The following is a 24,010-nucleotide window of genomic DNA, read 5'->3' as shown; positions in this document are numbered from 1 at the left end:
TAGGGCTGTATAGTAGTATTTCAGGCACCATGAGAAATATCTCAAGAGCAACAGCAGGCATATTCAGTCTGCAAACATATGTGCAGAACTCCAGTGAACACAAATGAAACAATGAATATATTTCACAATTTTGAAATGATACATTTTTCAAATTAGATTTAGGTAATCATTTGTGTGTACTGTCATGTGACTGCCCTAGTGAGTACGGAAGAGAGAACAAGTTGTGGAACTTGGTTCTTTCTCACACTGTGTGTGTTCCTGGGAATGAACTCTGATCAACAGGGAGGCTTGGTGTCAACCACCTATGCCCATGAAGCTCCCTTGTCTGTCTGACATATACATACGTGTACATATATTTTGTTGAACCGCTAATAATTTTAAAACAGATGTCTCTATCTGTGAAACTCACCCATAGCGATAATTTTTTAATTAATTTTTTTGTTTTCATTTTTTATTAGATATATTTCTTTATTTACATTTCAGAACTTATTCTGCTTCCCAGTTTCCTGTCCATAAGCAACCATTCCCTCCCCCCCGTCGCCCCCATAGTGTAGTGAACAGTTCAGACGCCCCTTATTGCCACCCCTCCACACTCTGCTGCACTGGGAGTGCATCCTTGGCAGTACCAAGGGCTTCCACTTCCCCTTGTGCCCCAACAAGTCAATTCCTTGTTAGATATGCAGTTGGAGCCCTGGGTCAGTCTGTGTATAGTCTTGGTGTAGTTGTTTAGTTACTGGAAGCTCTGGTTGGTTGGCAGTATTATATTTATGTGGTTGCAAGCTTCTTCAACTCTTTCAATACTTCCTCTGACTCCTCCAAAGGTTGCCATATTCTCAGTTCAGTGGTTTGCTGCTAGCATTGACCTCTGTATTGGACATGGTGTGGATGTGTCGCTCAGGAGAGACCTATGTTCGGTTCCTTTCAGCATGCATTTTCTAGCTTCATGATTCTTATGTAGTTTGGGTGGCTGTATATAATTGGGCCACATGTGGTGCAGGCTATGAAGGGCTGTTCTTTGAGTCACTGTTCTAAACTTTGCTTGCATATCCCTTCTTATGGATTATTGCCCCCTATTAAGAGGAGCGTGAGCATCTGCATTTTGGTCATCCTTCTTCATGAGCCTCCAGTGGCCTGTGGATTGCATCTTGGGTAATTTGTGGTTCTTGGCTAATATCCACTTATCAATGAGTGCAAGAGAAGTGTGTTTTTCTGTGATTGTGTAAACTCACTCAGGATGATATTTTCTAGTTCCATTTGCCTATGAATTTCATGAAGTTATTGTTTTTCGTAGCTGAGTAGTACTCCATTGTGTAGATGTACCACATTTTTTTGAATCCATTCCTCTGTTGAAGGGCATCTGGGTTCTTTCCACCTTCTGTCTATTATAAATAAGGCTGCTATGAACACAGTGGAACCTGTGTCTTTGTTGTATGTTAGAGCATCTTTTGTGTAGATGCCCAAGAGTGATATATAGCCATGTCCTCAGGTAGTGAAATATCAAATTTTCTAAGGAACCTCCAGACTGATTTCCAGAGTGGTTGAACCAGTTTGTGGTCTCACCATCATTGGAGGAGTGTTTATCTTTCTACACATCCTCACAAGCATCTGCTGTCACCTGAGTGTTTGATCTTAGCCATTTTGACTTGTCTGAGGTGGAATATAAGAGTTGATTTGATTTGCATTTCCCAAATGAGGAAGGAAGTTGAACATTTCTTTAGGTGATTTTTGGCCATTCGATATTCCTCAGCTTGAATGTTTTCTTTATCTCTGTACTCCATTTTTAATATGGTTATTTGGCTCTCTGCAGTCTAAATTCCTGGGTTCTTTGTATGTTTTGGGTATTAGCCTTCTATCAGATGTAAGATTGGTAAAGACATTTTTCCAATCTCTTGTTTGCCATTGTGTCCCAATGACAGTGCCTTTTGCTTTCCAAAAGCTTTGCAGTTTTATGAGGTCCCTTTTGTTGATTCTTGATAGAGCACGAGCCATTGCTGTTTTGTTTAGGAAAATTTCCCCAGTGCCCATGTGTTCAAGACTCTTCCCCACTTTTTCTTCTATTACTTTGAGGGTATCTAGTTTGATGCGGAGGTCCTTTTTTACTTGGACTTAAGCTTTGTACATGGTGATAAAAATGGATTGATTTGCATTCTTTTACATGCTGACCACCAGTTGAACCAGCACCCTTTGTTGAAAACCTTATCATTTTTCCATTGCATGGTTTTATCTCCTTTGTCAAAGATCAGGTGATCATAGCCATGTGGGTTCATTTCTGGGTCTTCAATTCTGTTCCACTGATCTACCTGCCTCTCTCTGTACCAATACCATTCACATTTTAGAACTGTTCCTCTGTAATACTGCATGAGGTAGGGGATCGTGATTCCCCCAGAAGTTCTTTTATTGTTGAGTATAATTTTTGCTATCCTGGGTTTTTTGTTATTCCAAATGAATTTGCAAATTGCTCTTTCTATCTCTACGAAGAATCGAGTTGGAGTTTTGATGGGTATTGCATTTAATCTATAGATTGCTTTTGGCAAAATGGCCATCTCTACTATATTAATCCTGCCTATTCATGATCATGGAAGATCTTTCCATCTTCTAAGATCTTGCTCAATTTCTCTCTTCCATGACTTGAAGTTCTTGTTATAGAGATCTTTCACTTGCCTGTTTAAAGTCACAGCAATCTATTTTATACTATTTTCGACTATTGTGAATGGTGTTATTTCCTTAATTTCTTTCTCAGCCTGTTTATCCTTTGAATAGAGGAAGGCTACCGATTTGTTTAAGTTAATTTTAAATCCCAACACTTGATAATGCTGAAGTTGTTTATTGGGTTAAGTAGTTCTCTGGTAGAACTTTTGGCGTTGGTGCAGTACACCATCATATCTTCTGCAAATAGTGATATTTTATTTTCTTCCTTTCCGATTTGTATCCCTTGGACCTCCGTTGGCTGTCAGATTGCTCTGGCTAGGACTTCGAGTACTATATTGAAGAAGAAGTGAGTGGGAAGTACTTTTCTAGTCCCTAATTTTAGTCGGATTGCTTCTACATTCTCTCCTTTTAGTTTGATGTCATGTACTGGTTTGCTGTGTATTGTTTTTACTATGTTTAGATATTGACCTTATATTCCAGGTCTTTCTAGGACTTTTATCATGAAGAGGTTTTGAATTTTGTCAAATGCTTTCTCAGCATCTAATGAAATGACCATGTGGTTCTTATATTTGACTTTGTTTATATAGCAGATTACATTGATAGATTTTCGTATATTAAACTGTCCCTGCATCCCTGGGAAGAAGTCTACTTGAACATGATGAATGATTGTTTTGATGTGTTCTTGTTTTTGGTTTCCAAGAATTTTGTTGAATATTTTTGTGTCAATATTCCTAAGGGAAATTGGTTAAAAGTTCTCTTTCTTTGTTGGGTCATTGTGTGGTTTTGGCATAAGAGTACTTGTGGCTTCAAAGAAGGAATTTGTTAGTGCTCAATCTGTTTCTCTTTTGTGGAATAGTTTGGACAGTGTTGGTATGAGGTCTTCCATGAAGATCTGATAGCATTCTGCACTGATCCCACCTGAACCTGGGCTCTTTTGGTTTGGGAGACCTTTAATAACTGCTTCTATTTCTTTAGGATTTACGGGGTAGTGTAATGGTTTATTTGTTTCTTCTTTAACTTTGGTACCTGGTATCTGTGTAGAAAATTGTCCATTTTCTCCAGATTTTCCAATTTTGATGAGTACAGAGTTTTGTAGTAGGATCTGATGATTTTTTAAAATTTCTTCAGATTCTGTTGTTATCTCTCCCTTTTCATTTCTGATTTTGTTAATTTCGGTACACCCTCTGTGACCTCAGTTTAGTCTGGCCAATGCTTTATCTCTCTTGTTGATTTTCTCAAAAAAACCAGCTCCTGGGTTTGTTGATTCCTTATATAGTCTTTTTCATTTCTACTTTGTTGATTTCAGCTCTGAGTTTGATTATTTCCTGCCTTCTCCTCTTGGGTTTATTTATTTCTTTTTGTTCTAGAGCTTTAGGTATGCTGTCAAGGTTCTGACATCTGCTCTCTCCTGTTTCTTTTTGCAGGCTCTCAGAGCCATGAGTTTTCTTCTTAGTAGCGCTTTCTTTGTGTTCCATAAGTTTGGGAATGATGTATCTCCATTAAGTTCTAAGAAGTCTTTAATTTTTCTTTATGTTTTCCTTGACCAAGTTGTGATTGAGGAGAGCAGTGCTAATCCTCCATGCATATGTGGGCTTTCTGTCATTATTGTGGTTATGCAGACCAGTATTAGTGCATGCTGTTCTTTTAGGATGCATGGGATTATGTCTATCTTTTTGTAACTGTTGAGGCCTGTTTTGTGGCAGAGTATATGGTTAATGTTGGAGTAGGTTCCAGTAGGTGCTGAGAAGAAGGTCTATCCTTTTGTTTTAGGTTGGAATGTTCTATAAATATCTGTTAAATGCATTTGGTTTATAACTTCTTTTAGTTTCTCTATGTCTCTGTATAATTTCTGTTTCCATGATCTGTCTAGTGATGAGAGCGGGTGTTAAATTCTCCTACTATTTTCATGTGATGTGCAATGTGTGCTTTGAGCTTTAGTAAGATTTCTTTGGTGAATGTAAGTGCCCTAGCAATTGGAGCATTGATATTTAGGATTGAGAGTTCATCTTGGTGGCTTTTTCCTTTGATGAATATGAAGTGTCCTTCTTGATCTTCTTTATTGAGTTTTGGTTGAAAGTCACTTTTGTTTGATGTTAGGTTGGCTACTCCAGTTTGTTTCTTCAGGCCATTTGCTTGGAATATTGTTTTATATCCGTTTATTCTGAAGTAGTGTCTGTCTTTGTCACTGAGGTGTGTTTCGTGCATGCAGCAAATCGTCCTTAACCCCAGTTTTCCTGATTGTTCTTTGAGCTTGAGGAAGCAGTCCTGACTTTGTAGATTAACAGCTACCCCTGGTCGTGTGAACCAGTAAAGTCTCATGGATTAGTCAGATCATCAGACTCATTACACTCAGAACGTTAAGAAAAATCCTATGAGTACAGTATTCAATAACAAGGAAAAGCCATTGATGGAAAAAAGCATGTTTTCTAAAAAGGTACATGAATAACAACTTGTGAAGTAAATTTACTCCTATCTGGTACATGTGGGGGAGCAAAAAAAAACACAGCTTAATGCATCATTTACTAATTTGGCTACATTTTTCAAAAATTGTGCATTAATGGTTCTACAACTGAATATTTCTCTCAATCTTATGACTTAACATGTTGTTTCTCAATCTTTTTCTCTGTAAAACAGCTTAGCTTTTGAGCAGATGTGCTGACACAACACATTTGACTCATTACAAAGGCGTTGAAGACTGACAGATCTCTGAATTTGTTGAAAGCTTCGTGTATAGACATAGTTCCAGTCAGCCAGGGATTCACCAAAACATCTTGTCTCAAACAAACCAAAAAACAAACAAACAAACAGATAAACAAAAAACAAACAGCCCTCCTCTCCCCAAAACAATATAGCACTTATTTTACCTTGCTTTTTTGCATATAAGAGATGATTTTCTCCACACGTAGATACACATATCATGACACAAATTACTTACCTATCTTGATGTTATTTTTCTTCAAATAGCATTTAGTAAAATATGCTACGGGTCATAATTTACTAAAGAACACGGTAGTAATTTATTCTTGGAGACATCCTAATGTGTAACATATACTAATATAAATAATATTCATTTCATATTCAGTGAAGTGTTTCCTGAGATTTAATTTTATAAATTGTCACCTTATGTAGTTCAGCCTTTCTCCCCATTTGGCCCATTATTGCAATTTCAGTAACAGATAAAATTTAATTGTTAAGAAGCACAATTTATTTTGATATTAGAATTGCCAGCTATCCTCATTTTAGGCTCTATGGCTATGAGAGTCCTATTGTAACAGCTGTTGACTACAGTTTCCACAGAGTCACAGTAAATACATGGAAGGGAAGAAACTTTCATATTTCCTGAGAGAATCGAGCATAGTGCAGGACTGCAGAACTGCATGATTGCACAGCATTTTTGGACTATGACTAACATTTATCTTCCATTTATGCCCAGATGTTTAGCTCCCAGTCACGAAAAGATGCTGCAAGTAGAGAAGAGGAGATACTGGAGCAGCTAGAGAGGTACAGTGGAAAGCAATATGGCAAGGCAATTGAGAGCCCATAAAGGAAATGAGCAATATAAGATGAAGTCGTAATATTTCTGATAAGAGTCCTTTCTGGTGCCATTGAGAAGTTCCTGCCTGAAGTTGTTTGAATTATGGACCTGCATGCTGGGTTGGGGTTCAGTAGTATATGTGCTTTATATGTTCAAGGACCACATGCACAGACATAGAAATGCATACTTTCTTTAACTTTATCTCAAAACTTGCTGTGTGGATAATATTGCACAGCCAGAAAAATGATGGATAACAAGCCATTCACTTGAATAATTTTAGAATTTATCTGTGAGCCTAATTATTTTAAAATATGGTTTTCAGTTCGAAACATGACTTTGTGCAGCTAAAAGGTACAACAAAATGTGAAACAGAAGAATTAGAACAGCCTGAGATGACCTTGGGTGGTACAAGTTGGGTAAGTGAGTTGTATTCAGAATACCATTTTTCTTTTTCAATCACCATGAGAAATATCTCAAGAGCAACAGCAGGCATATTCACTCTGCAAACATATGTGCAAAACTGCAGTGAACACAAATGAAACAATGAATAAATTTCACAATTTCAAAATGATACATTTTACAAATTAGATTTAGCTAATCATTTGTGTGTATTGTCACATGACTGCCCTAGTGAGTACGGAAGAGAGACAACAACTTGTGGAACTTGGTTCTTTCCTCACACTGTGTGTGTTCCTGGGAATGAACTCTGATCAACAGAGAGGCTTGGTGTCAACCACCTATACCCATGAAGCTATCTTGTCTGTCTGAAATATACTTGCGTATACATATTTTCTTGAACCTCTAACAACTTAAAAAGTGATGTTATCTATTTGTGAAACTCACCCATTGGGATAATTTTTTAATTAGATTTTTGTTTTCATTTTTTATTAGATATATTCATTTACTTACATTTCAGACCTTAATCTGCTTCCAAGTTTCCTGTCCATCAGCACCCATTCCCTCCCCTCCCTCGCCCCCACCGGGTAGTGAACACTATATAGCCCCTTATTGTCGCCCCTCCATACTCCACTGCACTGGGGGGTCCAACCTTGGTAGGACTAAGGGCTTCCACTTCCTGGTGCCCCAAGAAGTCTATTCTTTCTAGGTATGCAGTTGGAGCCCTGGGTCAGTCCATGTATAGTCTCTGTGTAGTAGTTTAGTCACTGGAACCTCTGGTTGGTTGGCATTGTTGTTGTTATGTGGTTGCAAGCTTCTTCAACTCTTTCAATACTTCCTCTGACTCCCCCCAAGGGATCCATATTCTCAGTTCAGTGGTTTGCTGCTAGCATTGACCTCTGCATTGGACATGCTCTGGATGTGTCTCTCAGGAGAGACCTATATTCAGTCCCTTTCATCATGCATTTTCTAGCTTCATCATTCTTATGTAGTTTTGGTTACTGTACATAATTGGGCCACATGTAGGGCAAGGATTGAAGGGCCATTCTTTGAGTCATTGCTCTAAACTTTGCTTGCATATCCTTTCCCATGGATTATTTCCCCCCTTTTAAGAAGGAGTGGGAGCATCTGCATTTTGGTCATCCTTCTCTTCAGCTTCCTGTGGCCTGTGGATTGCATCTTGGGTAATTCGAGCATTTTGGCTAATATCCACTTATCAATGAGTGCAAGAGAAATGTGTTTTTCTGTGATTTTGTAAACTCACTCAGGATGATATTTTCTAGTTCCTTCCATTTGCCTATAAATTTCATGAAGTCATTGTTTTTCATAGCTGAGTAGTACTCCATTGTGTAGATGTACTGCATTTTTTGAAACCATTCCTCTGTTGAAAGGCATCTGGGTTCTTTCCAGATTCTGGCTATTATAAAGAAGGCTGCTATGAACACCGTGGAGCATGTTTCTTTGTTGTATGTTAGAGCATCTTTTGTGTAGATGCCCAAGAGAGATATGTAGCTGGATCTTCAGGTAGTGGACTATCTAATTTTCTGAGGAAACTCCCGATTGATTTCCAGAGTGGTTGAAGCTGTTTGCAGTCTCAGCCACAATGGGAGAGTGTTCCTATTTCTCCACATCCTCGCCAACATTTGCTGTCAATGGAGTTTTTGAACTTAGCCGTTCTGACATGTCTAAGGTGGAATCTCAGCGTTGATTTGATTTGCATTTCCCTGATGAGGAAGGAGTTGAACATTTCTTTAGGTGCTTTTTGATTCATCAGCTGAGAATGTTTTGTTTATCTCTGTACTCCATTTTTAATATGGTTATTGGGTGCTCTGCTGTCAACTTCTGGAGATCTTTGTATATTTTGGATATTAGCCCTCTATGAGATGTAACATTGGTAAACATCTTTTCCCAATCTGTTGCTTGCCATTTTGTCCTAATGACAGTGTCTTTTGCTTTGCAAAAGCTTTGCAGTTTTATGAGGTCCTTTTCGTTGATTCTTGATCTTAGAGTATGAGCCATTTTTTTTTTCAGGAAATTTTGCCCAGTGCACATGTGTTCAAGACACTTCCCCACTTTTTCTTCCATTAGTTTGAGGGTACCTTGTTTGATGTGGAGGATCTTTATTTACCTGGACTTAAGCTTTGTACATGGTCATAAAAATGGATTGATTTGCATTCTTGTACATGCTGAACACCAGTTGAACCAGCACCCTTTGTTGAAAAATATTTTCATTGATCCAATGCATGGTTTTGGGTCCTTTGTCAAAGATCAGGTGATCATAGCTATGTTGGTTCATTTCTGGGTCTTCAATTATGTTCCACTAATCTACTGGTCTGTCTCTGTACAAATACCATACATATTTTGTAACTGTTCCTCTGTAATACAGCATGCGGTAGGGGATCGTGATTCCCCCAGAAGTTTTTGTTGTTGAGTATAGTTTTTGATATCCTGGGTTTTTTGTTATTACATATGCATTTGCAAATTACTCTTTCTATCTCTATGAAGAATCGAGTTGGAGTTTGATGGGTATTGCATTTAATCTGCAGATTGTTTTGGCAAAATGGCCATCTTTACTGTATTAATCCTGCCTAATCATGAGCAAGGAAGATCTTTCCATCTTCTAAGATCTTCCTCAATTTCTCTCTTCAGAGACTTGAAGTTCTTGTCATACAGATCTTTCACTTGCCTGTTTAACGTCACACCCATCTATTTTATACTGTTTGGCCTATTGTGAAGGGTGTCATTTCCTTAATTTTTTCTCAGCCTGTTTATCCTTTGAGTAGAGGTAGGCTACCAGTTTGTTTAAGTTCATTTTAAATCCTGACACTTGATAATGCTGAAGTTGTTTATTGGTGTAAGAAGTTCTGTGGTGGAACTTTTGGGGTTTCTAAAGTACACCATCATATCATCTGCAAATAGTGATATTTGTTTTCTTCCTTTCCAATTTGTATCCCTTTGACCTCCTGTGGTTGTCTGATTGGTCTGAGAAGGACTCTGCGTATTATATTGAAGAAGTAGTGATTGGGAAGTCTTTTTCTAAACTCTAATTTTAGTGTGATTGCTTCTAGTTTCTCTCCATTTAGTTTGATGTCATCTACTGGTTTGGTGTGTATTGCTTTTACTATGTTTAGATGTGGACCTTGTATTCCTGATCTTTCCAGGACTTTTATCATGAAGAGGTTTTGAAATTTGTCAAATGCTTTCTCCGCATCTAATGAAATGACCATGTTGTTCTTATATTTGACCTTGTTTATATAGTGGATTCATTGATGAATTTTTGTATGTAAACCATCCCTGCATCCCTGGGATGAAGCCTACTTGATCATGATGAATGATTGTTTTGATGAGTTCTTGTTTTCAGTTTCCTAAAATTTTGTTGAATATTTTTGTGTCAATATTCCTAAGGGAAATAGGTCTCATGTTCTCTTTCTTTGTTGTGTTATTGTGTGGTTTTGGCATAAGAGTACTTGTGGCTTCAAAGAAGGAATTTGGTAGTGCTCCATCTGTTTCTATTTTATGGAAAAGTTTGGACAGTATTGGTATGAGGTCTTCTATGAAGGTCTGAGAGAATTCTGCACTGATCCCATCTGGACCTGGGCTCTTTTTGTTTGGTAGACTTTTAATAACTGATTCTATTTCTTCAGGAGTTATGTAGTTATTTAGATGGTTTATTTCATCCTGACTTATATTTGGTACCTGGTATCTGTGTGGGAAATTGTCCATTTCCTCCAGATTTTCCCGTTTTGTTGAATATAAAGTTTTGCAGTAGGAACTGATGATTTTTTTTAATTTCTTAAGATTCTGTTATGTTTCCCTTTTCATTTCTGATTTTGTTAATTTTGATACACTCTCTGTGACCTCAGTTTAGTCTGGCTAAGGCTTTATCTATTTGTTGATTTTCTCAAAGAACCAGATCCTGGTTTTGTTGATTCCTTATATAGTCTTTTTCATTTCTACTTGGTTAATTTCAGCCCTGAGTTTTAATATTTCCTTCCTTCTACTCCTCTTGGTTTTATTTATTTCTTTTAGTTCTAGAGATTTTAGGTGTGCTGTCTAGGTTCTGACATCTGCTCTCTCCTGTTTCTTTTTTCAGGCTCTCAGAGGTGTGAGTTTTAGTCACTGCTAGTACCTCTTTCATTGTGTTCCATAAGTTTGGGAATGTTGTGTCTTCATATTCATTAAGTTCTAAGAAGTTATTAATATCTTTCTTTATGTTTTCCTTGACCAAGTTGTCATTGAGGAGAGCATTGTTAAACTTCCATGTATATGTGGGCTTTCTGAACTTATTGTTGTTATTAAGACCAGACTTAGTGCATGCTGTTCTTTTAGGATGCATGGGATCATTTCTATCTTCCTGTATCTGTTGAGGCCTGTTTTGTGGCCAATGATATGGTCAATTTTAGCGTAGGTTCCATTAGGTGCTGAGAAGAAGGTCCATCCTTTTTTTATTTTTTTTTATTAACTTGAGTATTTCTTATTTACATTTCGAGTGTTATTCCCTTTCCCGGTTTCCCGGCAAACATCCCCTTAATCCCTCCCCCTCCCCTTCTTTATGGGTGTTCCCGTCCCCATCCTCCCCCCATTGTCACCCTCCCCCCAACAATCACGTTCACTGGGGGTTCAGTCTTAACAGGACCAAGGGCTTCCTCTTCCACTGGTGACCTTACTAGGATATTCATTGCTACCTATGAGGTCAGAGTCCAGGGTCAGTCCATGTATAGTCTTTAGGTAGTGGCTTAGTCCCTGGAAGCTCTGGTTGCTTGGCATTGTTGTTCATAAGGTGTCTCGAGCTCCTTCAAGCTCTTCGAGTTCTTTCTCTGATTCCTTCAACAGGGGTCCAGTTCAGTGGTTTGCTGCTGGCATTCCCCTCTGTATTTGCTGTGTTCTGGCTGTGTCTCTCAGGAGCGATCTACATCCGGCTCCTGTCGGCCTGCGTCCAGGCATACAACCAAAAATATCCTTTTGTTTTAGGGTTTAATGTTCTATTAATATCTGTTAAATGCATTTGGTTTATACCTTCTGTTAGTTTCTCTATGTCTCTGTATAATTTGTGTTTCTGTGATCTGTCTTGTGATGAGAGTGGGTGTTAAAATCTCCTATTAATTTTATGTGATGTGCAGTGTCTGCTTTGAACTTTAGTAAGGTTTCTTTGATGAATGTAAATGCTCTTGCATTTGGAGCATTGATATTTAGGATTGAGAGTTTATCTTGGTGGATTTTTCCTTTGATGAATATGAAGTGTCCTTCTTGATCTTTTTTAGCGAGTTTTGGTTGAAAGTCAAATTTGTTTGATGTTAGGATGGCAACTCCAGCGTTTCTTCAGGCCATTTGCTTTGAAAGTTGTTTTCCATCCATTTATTCTGAGGTAGTGTCTGTCTTTGTCACTGAGGTGTGTTTCCTGCATGCAGCAAATCGTCCTTAACCCCAGTTTTCCTGATTGTTCTCTCAGCTTGAGGGAGCAGTTCTGAAATCGTAGATTAACAACTACCCCTGATGATGTGAACCAGTGAAGTCTCATGGATTTGTCAGATCATCAGATTATTTATACTCTGAACGTTAAGAAAAATCCTATGAGTACAGTATTGAATAACAAGGAAAAACTACAGATGGAAAAAAACATGTTTTCTAAAAAGGTACATGAATAGCAACATGTGAAGTAAACTTACTCCTATCCTCTACACGTGGAGGAGCACAAAAACACAGTTTAATGTAGCATTTACTAATTTTGCCTTATTTTTCAGAAACTGGGCATCAATGGTTCTACATCTGGATATTTCTCTCAATATTATGACTTATCGTATTATTTCTCAATGCTTTTCTTTGTAAAATAACTTAGCTTTTGAGCAGATTTGCTGACACAGCACTTTTGACTCATTACACAGGCATTGAAGACTGACACATCTCTGAATTTGTGGCATGCTTCATCTATAGAAATAGTTCCAGTCAGCCAGGGAGTCTCCAAAATATCTTGTCTCAAACAAACCAAAAAACAAACAAACAAACAGATAAACAAAGAAAAACAAATAGCCCTCCTCTCCCCAAAACAATGTAGCACTTATTTTACCTTGGTTTTTTGCATGTAAGAGAAGATATTCTCCACACGTAGATACACATGTCATGAGACAAATTACTTACCTATCTTGATGTTATTTATCTTCAAATATCATTTAGTAAAACATGGTTAGGGATCATAATTTACTAAAGAACACAGTAGTAATTTATTCTTGGAGACATCCTTATATGTAACATATACTAATATAAGTAATATTCACTTCTTATTTCGTGATTTCCTGAGATATAATTGTATAAATTATTACCTTATGTAGTTTACCATTTCTCCCCACTTGGCCCATTATTGCAATTTCAGTAACAGATAAAATTTATTTGTTAAATAGCACAATTTATTTTGATATTGGAATTACCAGCCATCCTCACTTTAGGCTTTATGGTTATTAGAGTCCTATTGTAACAGCTGTTGACTACAATTTCCACAGAGTCACAGTAAATACATGGAAGGGCAGAAACTTTCATATTTCCTGTGAGAATTGAGCATAGTTCAGGACTGCAGAAGTGCAGGATTGCACAGCATTTATTGGACTATGACTAACACATTTATCTTCCATTTATGCCCAGACTTTTAGCTCCAAGTCACGAAAAGATGCTTCAAGTCGAGAAGAGGACATGCTGGAGCAGCAAGAGAGGTACAATGGAAAGCAGTATGGCAAGGAAATTGAGAGCCCATAATGGAAATAAGCAATACAAGATGAAGTCATAGCATTTCTGATAAGAGTCCTTTCTGGTGCCATTGAGAAGTTCCTGCTGAAGTTGTTTGAATTATGGACCTGCATGCTGGGTTGGGGTTCAGCAGTATGCATGCTTTATATGTTCAAGGACCACATGCACAGAAGTAGAAATGCATACTTTTAACCTTATCTCAAAAGTTGCTGTGTGGACAACATTGCACAGCCAGAAAACATGGTTACCAAGCCATTCACTTGAATAATTTTAGAAAACAATCTAAATATTTCAGGAGCTCTCTGTTGTGTTTAATTTATCTGTGAGCCTAATTATTTTACAATATGGTTTTCAGTTCGAAACATGACTTTGTGCAGCTAAAAGTTAAGACAGAATGTCTAACAGAAGAATTAGAACAGCCTCAGATGACCTTGGATGGTACAAGTTGGGTAAGTGAGTTGTATTCAGAATACCGTTTTTCTTTTTCAAGTGGGGCTGTATAGTAATATTTCAGGCACTATGAGAAATATCTCAAGAGCAACAGCAGGCATATCCACTCTGCAAACATACCTGCAAAACTGCAGTGAACACAAATGAAACAATGAATAAATTTCACAATTTTGAAATGATACATTGTACAAATTAGATTTAGCTAATCATTTGAGTGTATTGTCACGTGACTGCCCTAGTGAGCATGGAAGAGAGACAACAACCTGTGCAACTTGGTTCTTTCCTCACACTGTGTGTGTTCCTGGGAATGAACTCTGATCAACAGGGAGGCTTGGTGTCAACCACCTAAACCCATGAGCTCTCTTGTGTGTCTGAAATATACTTATGTTATATATTTTGTTGATCATCTAATAACCTTAACACTGTTGTTATCTATTTGTGAAACTCACCCATAGGGATAACTTTTTAATTAGTTTTTTTGTTTTTATGTTTTATTAGATATACTCCTTTACTTACATTTAAGATCTTTTTCTGCTTCCCAGTTACCTGTCCTTAAGCATCCATTCCCTCACTTCCCTTTCCCCCACTGGGTAGTGAACACTATAGACTCATTCTTATTGCCCCTACTCCATACTCCGCTGCACTGTGAGTTCAACCTTGGCAATACTAAGGGTTTTCCCCTCACTGGTGGCCCATAATATTATTCTTTGCTAAATATGCAGTTGGAGCCCTGGGTCAGTCCATGTATAGTCTTTGTGTAGTGGTTTAGTCACTGGAACCTCTGGTTGGTTGGCATTGTTGTTGTTATGTGGTTGCAAGTTTTGTCAACTCTCTCAATACTTCCTCTGACTCCCCCCATAGGGTGCCATATTCTCAGTTCAGTGGTTTACTGCTAGCATTGACTTCTGCATTGGACATGCTCTGGATGTGTCTCCCCAGGAGACCTATATTCAGCCCCTTTCAGCATGCATTTTCTAGCTTCATCAATATCACGCCGTTTTTGTTACCGTATATAATTGGGCCAGTGTAGGGCAGGTTTTGAAGGGCCATTCTTTGAGTCACTGCTCTAAACTTTGCTTGCATATCCCTTCCTATGGATTATATCCCCCCTTTTAAGAAGGATTTGGAGCATCTGCATTTTGGTCATCCTTATTCTTGAGTTTCCTGTGGCCTGTGGATTGCATCTTGAGTAATTCAAGCTTTTTGCTAATATCCACTTATCAATGAGTGCAAGAGAAATGTGTTTTTCTGAGATTTTGTAAACTCACTCAGGATGATATTTTCTAGTTCCATCCATTTGTCCATGAATTTCATGAAGTCATTGTTTTTCATAGCTGAGTAGTACTCCATTGTGTAGATGTACCACACTTTTTGAAACCATTCCTCTGTTGAAAGGCATCTGGGTTCTTTCCAGCTTCTAGCTATTATAAATAAGGCTGATATGAACACAGTGGAGCACGTATCTTTGTTGTATGTTAGAGCACCTTTTGTGTAGATGCCCAAGAGAGATATATAGCTGGATCCTCAGGTAGTGGAATATCCAATTTTCTGAGGAACCCCCAGATTCATTTTCCAGAGTGGTTGAGGCAGTTTGCTGTCTCACCAACATTGGACGAGTGTTCCTCTTTCTCCACATCCTTGCCAGCATCTGCTGTCACTGGAGTTTTGATCTTAGCCATTCTGACATGTCTGAGGTGGAATCTCAGGGTTGATTTGATTTGCATTTCCCTGATGAGGAAGGAAGATGAACATTTCTTTAGGTGCTTTTTGGCCATTTGATATTCCTCAGCTGAGTATGTTTTTTTTATCTCTGTACTCCATTTTTAGAGCATCAGACTTTTTTTTTTTTGGTTCTTTTTTCTGGAGCTGGGGACCGAACCCAGGGCCTTGTGCTTCCTAGGCAAGCGCTCTACCACTGAGCTAAATCGCCAACCCCTGTACTCCATTTTTAATATGGTTATTTGGTGCTCTGAAGTCAACTTCAGGAGTTCATTGTATATTTTGCATATTAGCCCTCCATCAGATGTAAGATTGGTAAAGACCTTTTCCCAATCTGTTGTTTGGTATTTTGTTCTAATGACAGTGTCTTTTGCTTTGCAAAAGCTTTTCAGTTTTATGACGTCCCTTTTTTTGATTCTTGATCTTAGAGCATGAGCCACTGTTGTTTTGTTTTTTTCAGGAAATTTTGCCCAGTTGCCATGTGTTCAAGACTCTTCCCCACTTTTTCTTCTATTAGTTTGAGGGTATCTGGTTTGATATGGAGGACCATTATCTACCTGGACTTAAGCTTTGTACATGGTCATAAAAATTGATTGTTTTTGGCCCATACATATACAGCCACCCAATTAGACAAGATGGATGAAGCAAAGAAGTGCAGACCGACAGGAGCCGGATGTAGATCGCTCCTGAGAGACACAGCCAGAATACAGCAAATATAGAGGCGAATGCCAGCAGCAAACCACTGAACTGAGAATAGGTCCCCTATTGAAGGAATCAGAGAAAGAACTGGAAGAGCTTGAAGGGGCTCAAGACCCCAAAAGTACAACAATGCCAAGCAACCAGAGCTTCCAGGGACTAAGCCACTACCTAAAGACTATACATGGACTGACCCTGGACTCTGACCCCATAGGTAGCAATGAATATCCTAGTAAGAGCACCAGTGGAAGGGGAAGCCCTGGGTCCTGCTAAGACTGAACCCCCAGTGAACTAGTCTATGGGGGGAGGGCGGCAATGGGGGGAGGGTTGGGAGGGGAACACCCATAAGGAAGGGGAGGGGGGAGGGGGATGTTTGCCCGGAAACCGGGAAAGGGAATAACACTCGAAATGTATATAAGAAATACTCAAGTTAATAAAAAAAATTGATTGTTTTGCATTCTTCTACATTCTGACAACTAGTTGAACCAGCACCCTTTGTTGAAAATGTTATCATTTGTCCAATGCATGGTTTTAGGTCCTTTGTCAAAGATCAGGTGATCATAGCTATGTGGGTTCATTTCTGGGTCTTCAATTCTGTTCCACTGCTCTACCTGCCTGTTTCTGTACAAATACCATACACATTTTATAACTGTCCCTCTGTAATACAGCATGAGTTAGGGTATCGTGATTCCCCCAGAAGTTCTTTTATTGTTGAGTATAGTTTTTGCCCTCCTGGGTTTTTTGTTATTCCACATGCATTTGCAAATTGCTCTTTCTATCTCTAAGAAGAATCGAGATGGAGTTTTGATGGGGATTGCATTTATTCTGTCGATTGCTTTTGGCAAAATGGCCACCTTTACTATATTAATCCTGCCTATTCATGCGCATGGAAGATCTTTCCACCTTCTAAGATCTTCCTCAATTTCTCTCTTCAGAGACTTGTAGTTCTTGTCATACAGATCTTTCACTTGCCTGTTTAAAGTCACACCAATCTATTTTATACTATTTTGGCCTATTTTGAAGGGTGTCATTTCCTAAATTTCTTTCTCAGCCTGTTTATCCTTTGAGTAGAGGTAGGCTACTGACTTGTTTAAGTTAATTTTAAATCCCGACACTTGATAATGCTGAAGTTGTTTATTGGGTGAAGCAGTTTTCTGGTGAGACTTTTGGGGTTGCTGCAGTACACCATCACATTGTCTGCAAATAGTGATATTTTGTTTTCTTCCTTTCTTATTTATATCCCTTTCACGTCCTTTGGCTGTCTCAGTGCTCTGACTAGGACTTTGAGTACTATATTGAAGAAGTAATGAGTGGGAAGTCTTTTTCTAGTCCCTAATTTAATGGGATTGCTTCTAGTTTCTCTCCATTTAGTTTAATGTTATCTACTGGTTTGCTGTGCATTGCTTTTACTATGTTTAAAGATGGACCTTGTATTCCTGATCTTTCCAGGACTTTTATCATGACGAGGTTTTGAATTTTGTCAAATGCTTTCCCCGCATCTAATGAAATGACCATGTCGTTCTTATCTTTGAGTTTGTTTATATAGTGGATTGCATTGATAGATTTTCGTATATTAAACCGTCCCAGCATCCCTGGAGTGAATCCTACTTGATCATGATGGATGATTGTTTTGATGAGTTCTTTTTCCGGTTTCCATGAATTTTGCTGGGTAGTTTTGTGTCAGTATTCCTAAGGGAAATTGTTCTGAAGTTCTCTTTCTTTTTGTGACATTATGTGGTTTTGGCAGAAGAGTACTTGTGGCTTCAAAGAAGGAATTTGTTAGTGCTCCATTTGTTCCTATTTTGTGGAATAATTTGGACAGTATTGGTATGAGGTCTTCTATGAAGGTGTGAGGAAATTCTGCACTGATCCCATCTGGACCTGTTCTCTTTTTGTTTGGGAGACTTTTAATAACTGCCTCTATTTCTTTAGGAGTTATGGGGTTATTTATATGGTTTATTTCTTCCTGATATATCTTTGGTACTTGGTATCTGTGTAGGAAATTTTCCATTTTCTCCAGATTTTCCTCTTTTGTTGTATATAGGGATTTGTAGTAGGATTTGATGATTTTTCAAATTTCTTCTGATTCTGTTGTTATGTCTCCTTTTTCATTTCTGAGTTTGTTAATATTGATATAATCTCTATGAGCTCTGTTTAGTCTGACAAAGACTTTACCTATTTGTTGATTTTCTCCAAGAACCAGGTCCTGGTTTTGTTGATTCCTTATATAGTCTTTTTTCATTTCTACTTGGTTGATTTCAGCCCTGAGTTTTTTTTATTTGTTTCCTTCTACTCTTCTTGGGTTTACTTATTTCTTTTAGTTCTAGTGTTTTAGGTGTGCTGTCAACATTCTTACATCTGCTCTCTCCTGTTTCTTTTTGCAGGCTCTCAGAGGTATGAGGTTTAATCTTAGTACTGCTTTCATTGTGTTCCATAAGTTTGGGAATGTAGTATCTTCATATTCATTAAGTTCTAAGAAGTCATCAATATCTTTCTTTATGTTTTCCTTGACCAAGTAGTCATTGAGGAGAACATTGTTAACTTCCATGTATATGTGTGCTTTCTGTCATTATTGTTGTTGTGTAGACCAGACTTAGTGCATGCTGTTCTTTTAGGATGCATGGGATCATTTCTATCTTCCTGTATTTGTTGTGGCCTGTTTTGCGGCCAATTATATGGTCAATTTTGGAGTGGGTTCCATTAGGTGCTGAGAAGAAGGTCTATCCTTTTGTTTTAGGTTGGAATGTTCTATAAATATCTGTTAAATGCATTTGGTGTATAACTCCTGTTAGTTTCTCTATGTCTCTGTATAATTTCTGTTTCCATGATCTGTCTTGTGATGAGAGTGGGTGTTAAAATCTCCTACTATTTTCATGTGATGTGCAATGTGTGCTTTGAGCTTTAGTAAGGTTTCTTTGATGAATGTAAATGCTCTTACATTTGGAGCATTGATATTTAGGATTGAGAGTTCATCTTGGTGGATTTTTACTTTGATGAATATGAAGTGTCCTTCTTGATCTTTTTTAGCGAGTTTTGGTTGAAAGTCAATTTTGTTTGATGTTAGAATGGCTACTCCAGCTTGTTTCTTCAGGCCATTTGCTTGGAAAGTTGTTTTCCATCCATTTATTCGGAGGTAGTGTCTGTCTTTGTCACTGAGGTGTGTTTCCTGCATGCAGCAAAAAGTCCTTAACCCCAGTTTTCCTGATTGTTCTCTGAGCTTGAGGGAGCAGTCCTGACTTCCTAGATTATCAGCTACCCCTCGTTGTGTGAACCAGTAAAGTCTCATGGATTAGTCAGATCATCAGAATCTTTATACTCTGAACATTAAGAACAATCCTATGAGTACAGTATTCAATAACAAGGAAAAGCCATAGATTGGAAAAAGCATGTTTTCTAAAAAGGTACATGAATAACAACATGTGAAGTAAACTTACTCCTCTCTGCTACACGTGGAGGAGCACAAAAACACAGTTTAATGCAACATTTACTAATTTTGCCTTATTTTTGAGAAATTTTGCATCAGTGGTTCTACATCTGGATATTTCTCTTAATCTTGTGACTTTTCGTGTTGTTTATCAATGCTTTTCTCTGTAAAACAGCTTAGCTTTTGAGCAGATGTTTTGACACAGCACTTTTGACTCATTTCATAGGCATTGAAGACTGAGGAATCCCTGAATTTGTGGCATGCTTCGTCTATAGGAATAGTTCCAGTCAGCCAGGGATTCAGTAGAAATCTTGTCTCAAACCAACCTACCAACCACTCAACCAACCAACCAACCAACCAACCAACCAACCAACCAACCAACAAACAAGCAAACAGACAAACAAACAAAAACAAATAGCCCTCCTCTGCCCAAAACAATGTAGCACCTATTTTACCTTGTTTTTTGCATATAAGAGAAGTTATTCTCCACAGATAGATACTCATGTGATGAGTCGAATTACTTACCTATCTTGATGCTATTTATCTTCAAATAGCATTTAGTAAAACATGCTTCGGGGTCATAATTTAGTAAAGAACACAGTAGTAATTTATTCTTGGAGACATCCTAATATGTAACATATACTAATACAAGTAATATTCTCTTCATATTCAGTGAAGTGTTTCCTGAGATATAATTGTATAAATTATTACCTTATGTAGTTTACCATTTCTCCCCAATTTGGCCCATTATTGCAATTTCAGTAACAGATAAAAATTTAATGGTTAAAAAACACAATTTATTTTGATATTAGAATTGCCAGCTATCCTCATTTTAGGCTCTATGGCCATGAGAGTGCTATTGTAACAGCTGTTGACTACAGTTTCCACAGAGTCACAGTAAATACATGGAAGGGAAGAAACTTTCATATTTCCTGAGAGAATCGAACATAGTGCAGGACTGCAGAACTGCAGTATTGCACAGCATGTTTTAGACTATGACTAACATATTCATCTTCCATTTATGCCCAGACGTTTAGCTCCAGGTCACGAAAAGATGCTGCAAGTAGTGAAGAGGACATGCTGGAGCAGTTAGAGAGGTACAATGGAAAGCAATATGGAGTACAAGATGAAGTCGTAGCATTTCTGATAAGAGTCCTTTCTGGTGCCATTGAGAAGTTACTGCCTGAAGTTGTTTGAATTATGGACCTGCATGCTGGGTTGGGGTTCAGCAGTATGCGTGCTTTATGTGTTCAAGGACCACATGCACAGACGTAGAAATGCATACTTTTAACCTTATCTCAAACTTGCTGTGTGGATAACATTGCACAGCCAGAAAAATGATTGTTACCAAGCCATTTACTTGAATAATTTTAGAAAAGAATCTAATTTAGGAGCTCTCTGTTGTGTTTAATTTATCTGTGAGCCTAATTATTTTACAATATGGTTTTCAGTTCGAAATGTGACTTTGTGAAGCTAAAAGGTACCACAGAATGTCAAACAGAAGATTTAGAACAGCCTCAGATGACTTTGGATGGTAAAACTTGGGTAAGTGTGTTGTATTCAGATTACCATTTTTCTTTTTCAAGTAGGTCTGTATAGTCATATTTCAGGCACCATGAGAAACATCTCAAGAGCAACAGCAGGCATATTTACTCTGCACACTTATGTGCAAAACTGCAGTGAACACAAATGAAACAATGAATAAATTTCACAAGTTCGAAATGATACATTGTACAAATTAGATTTAGCTAATCATTTGTGTGTATTGTCACATGACTGCCCTAGTGAGTACGGAAGAGAGACAACAACCTGTGGAGCTTGGTTCTTTCCTCACACTGTGTGTGTTCCTGGGAATGAACTCTGATCAACAGGGAGGCTTGGTGTCAACCACCTATACCCATGAAGCTATCTTGTCTGTCTGAAATATACTTACGTATACATATTTTCTTGAACGTCTAATAACCTTAAAACTGATGTTATCTATTTGTGAAACTCACCCACTGGGATAATTTTTTAATTTTTTTTGTTTTTGCTTTATAAGATATACTCCTTTACTTACATTTCAGACCTTATTCGGCTTCCCAGTTTCCTGTCCATGAACAACCATTCCCTCCACTCCCTCACACCACCGGGTAGTGAACACTATAGACCACCCTTATTTTCCCCCCTCCATACTCCGCTGCACTGGGGGACCAACCTTGGCAGGACCAAGGGATTCCCCTTCCCTGGTGCCCCAATAAGTATATTCTATGCTACATATGCAGTTGGAGCCCTGGGTCAGTCCATGTATAGTCTTTGTGTAGTGGTTTAGTCACTGGAACCTCTGGTTGGTTGGCATTGTTGTTGTTATGTCGTTGCAAGCTTCTTCAGCTCTTTCAAAACGTCCTCTGACTCCACCAAGTGTGCCATATTCTCAGTTCAGTGGTTTGTTGCTAGCATTGACTTCTGCATTGGATATGTTCTGGATGTGTCTCTCAGGAGAGACCTATATTCAGTCCCTTTCAGCATGCATTTTCTTGCTTCATTATTCTTATGTAGTTTTGGTCACTGTACATAATTGGGCCACATGTAGGGCAGGTTTTGAAGGGCCGTTCTTTGAGTCACTGCTCTAAACTTTGCTTGCATTTCCCTTCCTATGGATTATTTCCTGCCTTTTAAGTAGGCCTGGGAGCATCTGCATTTTGGTCATCCTTCTTCTTGAGCTTCCTGTGGCCTTTGTATTGCATCTTGGGTAATTCGAGCTTTTCGGTAATATCCACTTATCAATGACTGCAAGAGAAATGTGTTTTTCTGTGATTGTGTAAACTCACTCAGGATGATATTTTCTAGTTCCATCCCTTTGCCTATGAATTTCATGAAGTCACTGTTTTTCATAGGTGACTAGTACTACACTGTGTAGATGTACCACATTTTTTGAAACCATTCCTCTGTTGAAAGGCATCCGGGTTCTTTCCAGTTTCTGGCTATTATAAATAAGGCTGCTATGAACACAGTGAAGCATGTGTCTTTGCTGTATGTTAAAGCATCTTTTGTGTAGATGCCCAAGAGAGATAGCTGGATCTCAGGTAGTGGACTATCTAATATTCTGAGGAACCTCCCGATTGATTTCCAGAGTGGTTGAAGCAGTTTGCCATCTCACCAACATTGGAAGCGTGTTCCTTTTTCTCCACATCCTCGCCGGCATCTGCTGTCACTGGAGTTTTTGAACTTAGCCATTCTGACAAGTCTGAGGTGGAATCTCAGGGTTGATTCGATTTGCATTTCCCTGATGAGGAAGGAGTTGAACATTTCTTTAGGTGCTTTTTGATTCATCAGCTGAGAATGTATTGTTTATCTCTGTACTCCATTTTTAATATGGTTATTGGGTGCTCTGCTGTCAACTTCTGGAGATCTTTGTATATTTTGGATATTAGCCCTCTATGAGATGTAACATTGGTAAACATCTTTTCCCAATCTGTTGCTTTCCATTTTGTCCTAATGACAATGTCTTTTGCTTTGCAAAAGCTTTGCAGTTTTATGAGGTTCTTTTCGTAGATTCTTGATCTTAGAGTATGAGCCATCGTTGGTTTTTTTTTTTTTTTTTCAGCAAATTTTGCCTGGTGCACATGTGTTCAAGACTCTTCCCCACTTTTTCTTCTGTTAGTTTGAGGGTACCTTGTTTGATGTGGAGGATCTTTATTTACCTGGACTTAAGCTTTGTACATGGTCATAAAAATGGATTGATTTGCATTCTTGTACATGCTGAACACCAGTTGAACCAGCACCCTTTGTTGAAAATATTTTCATTGTTCCAATGCATGGTTTTGGGTCCTTTGTCAAAGATCAGGTGATCATAGCTATGTTGGTTCATTTCTGGGTCTTCAATTATGTTCCACTAATCTACCAGTCTGTCTCTGTACAAATACCATACATATTTTGTAACTGTTCCTCTGTAATACAGCATGCGGTAGGGGATCGTGATTCCCCCAGAAGTTTTTATTGTTGAGTATAGTTTTTGTTATCCAGGGTTTTTTGTTATTACATATGCATTTGCAAATTACTCTTTCTATCTCTATGAAGAATCGAGTTGGAGTTTGATGGGTATTGCATTTAATCTGCAGATTGTTTTGGCCAAATGGCCATCTCTGCTATATTAATCCTGCCTAATCATGAGCAAGGAAGATCTTTCCATCTTCTAAGATCTTCTTCAATTTCTCTCTTCAGAGACTTGAAGTTCTTGTCATACAGATCTTTCACTTGCCTGTTTAACGTCACACCCATCTATTTTATACTGTTTGGCCTATTGTGAAGGGTGTCATTTCCTTAATTTTTTCTCAGCCTGTTTATCCTTTGAGTAGAGGTAGGCTACCAGTTTGTTTAAGTTCATTTTAAATCCTGACACTTGATAATGCTGAAGTTGTTTATTG

At 38.2% G+C, this 24,010-nt stretch overlaps 1 protein-coding gene across 1 annotated transcript in view; it reads left to right on the top strand.

Annotated features, from left to right (window-relative positions):
• The window catches only part of LOC103690071 (interaptin-like), a 280,698-nt gene that overhangs the window by 71,469 nt on the left and 185,219 nt on the right, over window positions 1-24,010 (top strand). The window contains exons 26-31 of the mRNA XM_087591928.1: window positions 6,083-6,150; window positions 6,507-6,600; window positions 13,214-13,281; window positions 13,671-13,764; window positions 20,634-20,701; window positions 21,056-21,149. Of these exons, the coding sequence (XP_087448054.1) occupies window positions 6,083-6,150; window positions 6,507-6,600; window positions 13,214-13,281; window positions 13,671-13,764; window positions 20,634-20,701; window positions 21,056-21,149 (486 nt within the window). The remainder of the gene's footprint in view (window positions 1-6,082; window positions 6,151-6,506; window positions 6,601-13,213; window positions 13,282-13,670; window positions 13,765-20,633; window positions 20,702-21,055; window positions 21,150-24,010) is intronic.

This window comes from Rattus norvegicus, chromosome 17 (assembly GCF_021556685.1).
Source record: "Rattus norvegicus strain SHRSP/BbbUtx chromosome 17, alternate assembly SHRSP_T2T, whole genome shotgun sequence".
Lineage (NCBI taxonomy): Eukaryota > Metazoa > Chordata > Mammalia > Rodentia > Muridae > Rattus > Rattus norvegicus.
The sequence above is the reverse complement of the archived record's forward strand: the minus strand, read 5'-3'. Positions and strand labels throughout refer to the sequence as shown.